General features: G+C 36.9%; 1 protein-coding gene across 1 annotated transcript in view; it reads left to right on the forward strand.

Moving 5' to 3' along the window:
* LOC118338500 overlaps positions 1 to 8,141 on the forward strand; it is a 21,237-nt gene extending 13,096 nt beyond the window's left edge. Inside the window, exons 8-9 of the mRNA XM_035675811.1 lie at positions 6,220 to 6,406; positions 8,106 to 8,141. Coding sequence (XP_035531704.1) covers positions 6,220 to 6,406; positions 8,106 to 8,141 — 223 coding nt within the window. The remainder of the gene's footprint in view (positions 1 to 6,219; positions 6,407 to 8,105) is intronic.
* The last annotated feature ends 2,105 nt before the right edge of the window (positions 8,142 to 10,246 follow it).

The following is a 10,246-nucleotide window of genomic DNA, read 5'->3' on the forward strand; positions in this document are numbered from 1 at the left end:
AAAATACATACAAGATCAGTGACTCGAATATGTTTGAAATTCTGAGGGTCATTTTGTCAACAACTTATGTTCTTGATGCAACTAATATTGTCTGTATTATAAGTCATTATGAGTCAATCGTCATCTAACACATGTAGCCTAAACAAGTGAAGATATCAGCAATAATTCTGATATATAGGCTATAGATTCTAATCGGTTCAGGTTCAATGGGCTACTGTTCTTAATATGTTGTTGTTATATTGTCTGTGAATATTCTCTGAGACACATAAATCCTCTCTTCTGCAGATCCAGTGTCTCCAGCTGTGGTTGGAGCGGTCGCTTGTTTGAAGCCTCGAACTAGTTAGTAAGACGACGGTGGGTAGTTTTCTCATCTCTGTTAGCAACGTCTAGCATTGTGCCCTTGAGCAAGGCCCCTAAACTATAGGTGCCTTTGTGACCATGAGGTAGAGGTGGGCGATATATATCGTTTGCGATAATATCGTCATTGTTGTTTTGACCTAAACTATAGGTGATTTTATGGAGGGACAATTCAAATAAAATTATTAATTAGTCAACTGTCTCCCAAAATAGACATTTCTTTTACTTTCCAGCATTGAATTAAAGTCTCTGACGTACTTCTTGTTTAATCATAATGAATCTCCTTGCCTGCACACTGTCTCACTCACTTACACAGTTCCATGCTCCTGCAAGAAAGAATTTTCTTGTATTTTAAAAAGGCTGTTGTTATTAATTTGCAGGTTACAACGTTTAAAAAGAACTCCACAGGCCTCACTACTACTGGGAGAGGGCATGGTGAGCCTTACGAGCAATTGACCTTTCTTCCAATGTAAAACAAATTGCAAAGCAAACAAGCTGCTGCTTTGTGTGATGTCACAACCCTTTGCAAGGTGCAAGTGAGGGAAGCGTGGATGAAAATAAGAGACTTGAGATGAAAGCATGTAGACAGACAACCAATCACAGTCACATGTATCGGCAGCTTGTGTTCAGACCATAGGAGAGAACTGGACACCCTTGAGACCCTTGACCTCTTTTGTATTAGGCTGAATTTCTGTGTCCACAACACACAACCTGTTATGTTCTGTGTAAGTGGCATCAAGGGACAACCTTTGATTTCATTGTATGACCTTTTGTTGCATAATGATTGTTCTGTTAAGACACAGTTGTTGTGTCTCTTGTGGTCACTTCGAGGAACTGCAGCATGTTAGTAGTGAGAAGAGACACGTGACCAGTAAGCAGGGAGACAGTGAGCCTAGTGGAGGAGAGCGTTTTTTATTTTATCTGAGCTGATTATTTGGTAAATGTTCTTCCCATAAAGATACTACTTTTCAGTGTCCAGAAGCTATAATTTAAATCATCTCTAGTGCCCGTTCATTGTGTACCTGTTATTGATAGGAGACATGTTAACGCGTAACAGGTTGAATTCAGATTGAATGGGACAGCAGCACATACAAATAATAAAATAATAAAGAATTTAAATAATAAAACAATGTAAATGTAATTCGTATTTACAATAAAAGAAAAATAAGTATTTCTCATTATTGATCATTGAAATTATAGTGATAAACTAATTATCAGTGAAACATTGTCATCACAACTATATCTGTGCCTCATGTAGTATTCAAAGAAGGAAAAGTATACAAAAGTCCAATATATACCAATAGCATAGGCTAGTCGTACTGTAACTACTTTAGATACTGCTGGGTAGTTTAATCTATGATAATGCATTATATTATTTGTCTAGCCTTAAGAAAAACAATTGCACGTGGCCTAGAGGGGTTTTTCACAACAAATCTATTAGAGAAACAACTGACTGATTACTGAGAGTATGGTGCTGGCATATGACAAAAAGGTTAACTTCACACCTTTCTGATTGATAGAAGAAGAGCTGGTGTAGTCGTATAAACTACAGATTTGAGAATCATCTTGTGTGTTGCACTGTTTCGTTGTTTTTTCACTCTACAGAATCTAAGAATCTACATATACAGTAGATACATACGTATACATATACTTTAAGGCAACATCTTTATCTTCTTTTATGTTCACATTCCTGTAAGAGGTAGTGTTTATTTCTATAAAAACTAATAGTGATGCAGTCTAAAAACTATCCTTTAACTCCATATTTGTGCGTGTGATTTTCTCTTTTTTCACTTGTTTTGCACTGAGGGAGTTCAGTTATCAGGAGACCTTTAAAATATCTGGATCAGAAAAAAAAATATACATTTGAAAAACATACAAGCAAAGAATAATTTTCAATCCTAATGTTGCATCTATCTATCTATCTATCTAAGTGTCTTTAATGGCAATGAATATAACTGAAATTATATAAGTTTTTTGACTCAAAGTACTTACAGTTTATTACTACATTTAGTTCAATTGTCATCTACTGTTAGCATTTGTATTAAAGTATACATTTTACAGCGATATCAGGTTCCTGTTCTTCATGTAGTGGAGGTACTTTTTTGGTTTTGCTGACTTCCTCCTGATATGAAGTCTCATCGTCGTTTAAAATCAGGCCGAGGATGGTGGTGTTATCTGCAAACTTTACGTCATCAACTCCATGCCTTGTGTGTTTCTAAAAATAGGTTAGTAGTGAATCTGGTTTCTTCCCCTCATTTTTACCTACTGTTTGTTGATAGGGGACAAGACTGTGTAACAACTGGGACTGTCACTACCTATGTGATCCTGATTGACTGACTGATAACACAGTGATCAGGATTATGTAGGCAGTGACACTCCCAGTTTCCATCGTTTGTTTGAAATGTGATTTGTGGAAAGATTCATTTCATTTTCATAAACTATTCATTCACTGCTGCTCAGGAATTTTAAACTGTCAGTAGTTTCTATAAGGACTATTTCTTTGGTAGAAAATAGCACCAATGAAAACTGCTGACAGGAAAGTCTTTAGATCATCAAGAAGAACACGGACACAGTTTCTTTATAGAGATGTTGCTGTACAATATTTCTAAATCTCAACCACAAACCAAACTTCATTCAGGTTATATTAAGTTATATGATACATATTCCACTGCATATCCACTGCATATTCTGACTACACATGGTAATACAGTGATATGAGCTAAATAATGTTGAAACAAAGATTATTTAATCTAAATATTTTAAAAACGTCAGCAAAATCTAGAAGGTTTTGTTGGTCCGGTGTAAGAGGTACAGATGTGTACTCAGATAAACATTCAGGCGTGGAGGAAATGATGAGGAAAGGAATGAAGTTGTACCTGCTCCAAGAATCATTTCAAAAATAGATGTGCTGTGTTTCTAAAAATAGGATAGTAATGAATCTGTTTTCATACTTCGAAATGATGCAACAGCAGGACAACCTGCTGATTGCAGCAGGTTTGAAATCGCTTCATTTTGGTTTTGTGATTCATTCTTATTTTTGGGGATATTTAAAAATGTTTTTTCTGATGTTTCCTATGTGAAGCAATTGTAACACTGTGCTCAAGACAACTTTCCCCTTGGGGCCAATAAAGTTTACTGGAAACGGGCACATTGAATACAGTGACATTAAGCAGGCTCTGCAAAAGTGAAAGTATTGATTAATTAAGTGGTCCTAATTAGCATGAAGAGCTGTAGCCAAAATGAAAAAGGAGTCTTGTATGTCTTTAATGGCAATGAATATAAGTCAAATGATATTAATTGTCTCAAAGTACTTACAGTTCATTACTGCATTCAGTTCAGTTGTCATCTACTGTTAGCATTTGTATTAAAAGATCTGTCAAATAATTTTACAGTGATATGGGGTTCCTGTTCTTCATGTGGTGGAGCTACAATTTGATTTATGTTTTTGATCACACATGTGTACCATTAAATGAGAAAGATGTAGATGAATGCTGTTGAAACAATGTATGGAATTTCAATGTTTGAAAATGTCATCAAAATCCATGTCTTTTGGCACTAGGTAATTTTTGCGCCGCTCTGCAAGATTATATATTTCCTCCTGATATGAAGGGCTGAGGATGGTGGTTTTATCTGGAAAAAAACCACAAACACATCATCAAACTCCATTTCTTGTGTGTTTTGTTGACCAGGCAGGAAAATTCTGGTATAACAAGGCATACTCAGGTGTGTGCTCACTGTGAGGGAAAAGATATGCATCAGGCAGTGGAGGAGAGTGGAGCAAAGTAGGGGGGGGTGGACAGGTTGCAAGCATGTGGCGATACATTTTAGGATGTCATGAAAAATGGGTGTGGTTTTGTTGAGATAACAAACAACTAACATCACTTTCGAGTCAGACTCAGAGCTCAGTTGCAGTCTTTGTCCTTTATCATCTTGTTGCTGCTTTTTGCCTACACACCGGTCGAAGGTAAACTCATACAATATATGGAAGCAAATTTTTCTTAAACTTAAAAATATTCAAATTGTAACCTGAATGGTCAATAAAACTTGACTTGTTCTCTGAGATATGTGTAATACATTTTTTCGGCCTCGACCGGACATTTATTGAGCCTTTCCTGGCAAATTGTCTATCTGCTCTGTAGGCTGTTTTACAGATGCTACTAATTTGATGGTATTGCTAGTTTTGCTTCTCATTTCTGATCAAAATGTTAAGATTTGGACAGTGTTGGCATTCTGGTATGTAAAGGGTTGTAGATGGAAATGAGCTAATAACTAAATCTGGCATAAATCATCTCTTCTCATTTTGAAATTAATGTTTTGGTGCATGGTCCTTGTTTAATGAAGACTAATAATAATAATAATAATTCAACTTCAGTCAGTATAACTTCTCTGTTGTGTGTCTGTTATGTCTTAAAATGAAATACCAACACATAAATTAACATTTTGTTCATCATCATCATTCATATGAATTACTTGGCATCTGATTGAATGAACCATCTGTCACTATGGCGTTGACAGTGGTATGCATGTTTCATGCGGGTCTGTCTAATGTTGCACAAGAGTGAATGCTGCCAACTAATGTTGAACTGAGTAGGGAAGAGAAATTCCACTTATTCACGCTGCAATCTCTCTACAATATCTCCAATAGTTCTGAGGTCATGGGTTTAGGATGAGGACTAAGGTAGATACAGATGTTTTATCCTTGAATTAAAGAGGCAAAAGCAGTCTTCAATTGTTCTTGATGGAAAGTTCATCTATTAAACCGTTGTTTGTGGTCCAAATAAAAAAAGAAATTTCATTAATTTATAAATTTTTACTTGTCTATACAGTTAAAAGAAAAAAAACATACACAGAAGATCAGTCTCTTGAATATGTTTGCCATAATGTGTGTAAGTCATTACAAGTCAATCGTCTGTTTTTCCAGAGCCAAACTCTGCTTAAACCTGCTGCCGTACCTGATGCGAAGGAGGAGACGGATGTTAAAGGTGAAAATATAAATCTATATAAAGAGAAAGAGATTAAACCATGCACAATGCACGCATGTTAATAATTTGTAACACTCTGTACTGAAGGAAAAGTGAGGACAAGGTTTGAAAAGACCCAAATATCTGAAATGAAGCTGAAATATTATTAAATCAACTCACTGGCACCATCTTGTGATAGAATACATAACTACATACAGGAAGCTGAACGTACTCAAACATTAGCCACATTGTTTCTGACATTATAAATTAGGCTTGGTGCTGTACATTGTCTCCCTCACACCTGTGATGAACTTTGACCTCATGTATTTATGACTCTTCCTTCTCCCTCTGTCTCCCCTCTACAGGCAGAAGATGATCTTGCAGCATCTGCTGCCATCAACCTGGACCTTCCTGTTTCTGTGTTTAGTTTCCACTTCAGTTTATTACTCATAAGAGAAAAGTCAAATACACTTTCACCCTCACCAACAGACATTAAATAGATGGAAACATCAGTAGAATTATTGAAGCTAGAGACTGAGATTGCACTTGGGAAGGATGCTCTGGATTCAGTTATTGCTTAGACTGTATTATTCTTGGTATTTTGCACCTTTGTATACTGTTGTATCTTTTAACACTTAGCTTTGTTTATAAGAGCAACGCTGTTGTTTAGTTAAGCTGATAATTAGATGTTAAAGTTTGTCTGGTCCTCACTTTCCTCTCTGTCTCTCAACAGGAACATTTATACTGAATTGTACACAGACCCTCCTATCAGGCAGAGGAAACATAACATCCACTGGAATGGACGTTCACAACAACACTGACAGTTCCCTCAACTCTCCTTTATATCTACTGTCAGTTGTTATCTTATCGTAAGGCCTCAGTCCTGTTTTCATCCATAAAGGTGTCGAGGTCCAGAGTCTCAGGATGAACAGTTTGCAGGAGAGTCCAGTGTGACAAAGATGTCTCAGAGAAGGACGAATCCAGACTTCATGTGTACAGACTCAGGACTGAAGACTCGGGCCGGTACCTGTGTGAAGTGCTCACAAAGTATGGTGTCAGCACTGGAAAAAGTCGGCTCAATGTCACTGGTAAGTTGTTTCAGTAGAACTCAGTATAAAGTATATAGTATACAGTACCACAGCTAGAGTCTAAAGGCTAAAACACACCAGCGCCACAGTGCATCATATGATGCATGTGCAATCTCTGCACCAATGTGTCAACTGCGTCTTTCAAATGTGGCAGCATTTTTCTCCACAAGGCCGTAAGGGTAAACATGGAGTAAACCACGACGATAACCTCCCTGGAGCAGTTTAGAGATGGAACATAAATTGCCATGACAGCATACATCGGGTAAAACTGAATAGAGATACTCCTGGAGTTACCTGGACCAGCCGGTTACCTCGCTTCGTGGAACAGCCCCGGGGTCAGCCTTGTCAAAAAAGCAGATCCACATTGATGACAAATACTCCTTAGCTATTTCTACCCAATGCTGATACAAATTTACAACAGCAGGTGGCGTAGTTGTCCCGTTTAGCAGGATGTTACCTGAACCTTTTCAACTGTGAGGACCAGCTGTTTGCTTTTATCACACTAAACCTGATCATACATTAGCTCAAAATCATTTGTGAAAACTTTGTTTAAACTCACCTATCTTAATACCTGGAACCGGATACTGTTTATTTTTTGAAAAATGAAAGTTGCAGACAATTAATGTTTTAGTTTAACAGTCACAGATTTATTCTTTTTGTGTCTTAGTTTGAATTTCTGCCCACAGTTTGTAGTCACACACACTTTAATATACACATCGTAGCCGCAGTGCAGTAGCAGTGTGGTTATGACTATGTATGTATTCTATTTCCTTTACAGCAGCTGCTGATAAGACCAAACCTCGGAGACCAAAAGTGATTCCACAACCAGAGAGTCCACAACCAGAGAGTCCACAACCAGAGAGTCGGGGAAGGATCGGCCTCTATGTTGGACTGGGACTGACAGCAGCAGCGCCTCTACTGGCTGTCTGTGCTAAACTCTGCTTTACCTTCAGTCTTTGTTTTACTAAATCTAATGATTATAAAGTAAACGTCTATTTAATGGCATAACAGTTAATTTTGTCAGAGAGCAAGCTGCTTTTCTGTCACTGCATCCGTCCACCCTGTTGACATCTGACCTTTCCAGAGAGAGGGGACTCACATCTGATTACGATGTTTTAACCGTATACAATGTATACAAGTATACTATATAGTATATTTTTACTCTTTTAAGTACTGTGTAACTTTGTTAAAACATTAATTATGATGATATTCATTATTGATTAAGTTGCTATGGCAGCAGCTGTGTGTGTAGATGCAGCGGCCGGTTCCATCTTCAAACTTTTGTTTTAATCCAGTATTTTCTTTGGCTTTGTTACTGAAAACATAATTGAATGATGTCTGAGCCAAATTTGTTTATTGATTATTGTATTACTATTATTATTTTTACTTAATAAAACATATTGTCTATGACAGAAATACATTCTTCCTAAAAGGAAGCGTGTGGTTTTGGATTAAAGAGCAGCAGATTTGAGACGATTCATCCAACTCCTGCAGCGTTTCTCAAATGTTGAACTTTTTATGTGAAGATGAAACCTATTCTCATCAGTATCTTGTTTTTGCTCTTTACATTGCAAATATAAATAAAAAATAAAAATAAAATGCACTACAGAACTATATCCTGTGTTTTTTTCACTCTTAAATCAACTCACTGGCTCCATCTTGTGATAGAAAAACATTTCCCCTCTGTCTCCTCTCACAGGCAGAAGATGATCTGCAGCGGGGTTACAGGCAATGAACAGAATAACATTTAAATAATTAAAACTACATATTAAAATTAGATTTTTTATTGTAATTGCAGTTGTACAAGTTGCACAGCTTAATTTGTTCAACTAATGTATTGAAATACACATAATATAACAAATTAATTAGACAATTGGAGCACACATTTTATTATATATATATATACATGCTTTTCTTACATGTCAGTCACTTTTGTTAAAGCACTTACCTTATGAAGATAGACCTAATATCAGAATCTCAAGGGCATTACATCATTACTAACCCACCAGTTGATCGGTTGCATTAAAAATCAATATGACAAGTCTCAGAAAAACCTGCACCACAGGAACCACCACAACCCCCAGACCCCAGTACCGGAACCGACCCTCTTCCTGTGGTTTAACACACACACACACACACACTCAATATTGTTTACTGCGCAGTTGAATGCAACATAATGAATGAATTTTAAATTAATAACCAACAAATGTCAAGAAAGGAAAATATAAAATACAAAAACACAATTCAATTTTCAGCTTAATTGCCTTGTAAACTCACCTTTAAACACCCTCCATTCAAACTCGACAGAAACTAAATCAAACTCAGAAACCGTTTGTATCAGTCACTGTTCCCACAATCACCAACCGAGTCCTCCCTGTCCCTCTCCTGTCCCCACAGTGTCTTCATCTCCCCGGGGGAACAGTCCTGGGCTGGAGCCTCTGTGAATCACCTTGTTACTGCATTTCCTGCTGCTAGTGTTCTGGCTGTACAGCTGTTTTTTCACTGTGCGTGTGTGTGGGTGTGTACACTGTTTCTGGGTGGCTCTCATTCTTCGAAGGCAGACCATTAAATGAGCTAGATAAAACGCTAAAAATAGCCTGCAATCCATGTTAATCAATCACCCGACACCATTATGGTCCTCATTGCTTCCTTGTTTCTTCAGGAGTGGCTGATGAGGCTTGATATTGATCTAAATGTTGAAAATAGCCTGCACACACACTGCCAGACATCACAACAAAGATCTATTTTTATTCTCACCTGCATTTAATCAATTTTTCCATTCAATTGAATCCATAATATTACTTTTCCCAGTAATGTAATTAATTGCTAATACATTTCAGTACTAATATTACAGTTACCTCAAAGAAAAAAAGAAAAAGTAATTAGTTGAAACTGTACTTTTGTTGGAACCCCCTTTTGATATGAAATCCAACAATCCCATGTTTGGATTCATTTTTGTAGTCGTGGAGGAAACTAGCTTGAAATCTATTCAAATTTAATTGGATTTTTAATATCAACTAGTTTAACTAATTACTGATGGTAGGGAGTAATAAGTAAAGAGATAATATTACTTTTTTAAAAGAGTAATGAGTAATAATTTAACCATTTAGAGTAACTAGCCCAACACTGAATTTAATATACACCTGTTGGATCTCTCCACCCACTCTTGGTCTCAGATGCAAATACTGAATAAATATCTTTTGTGATGTTTCAGAGGAAAGGACTGGTCATTTCTCTAAACATATATCCTCCTGCCTTTATGCTAACTTCTTTATGCTAGTATGCAAAAGGATGCAAACGAGAGCTGCGGGGAAGAGCGTCAGTCTTAAAGGTCCAGTGTGTAACATTTAGGAGGATCTATTGGCAGAAATGGAATATATCTGTATGTTTTCATTAGTGTATAATCACCAGAAACCTTAGAATGAGTCATTTTTATTTACAGTCGGAGCAGGTCCTCTTCCATGGAGGGCGCCATGTTGAACCTCCATGTTTCTACAGTAGCCCCGACAGACACAACCAAACGCTGGCTCTACACAGGGCCTTATTATGTTTATCTTTGCCCAGGTCTTCGCAGCCCCCACAGTTTCTCTTCTTGCTTGAAGGTTAGTTATATTTAAATGCTGCAGTTTTAACTTCATCCAATTGATGCCACTAAATCTTACACACTGGTCCTTTAAGCTGCTGTTACTTAGACATAAGTCAAAATCTTACAGTTTACCATAACTGATTAGCCTATTTAGTATTATCACTGTTGATTGTGATGTTTCAGTCTTATTTGTTAATGATTACTTGCATGTTTGTTATCTGCACAATAATAGAATGTGTGTATGTTAATTGTAT

Source organism: Morone saxatilis, unplaced genomic scaffold, assembly GCF_004916995.1.
Source record: "Morone saxatilis isolate NCDOM2014 unplaced genomic scaffold, NCSU_SB_2.0 Contig4, whole genome shotgun sequence".
NCBI lineage: Eukaryota > Metazoa > Chordata > Actinopteri > Moronidae > Morone > Morone saxatilis.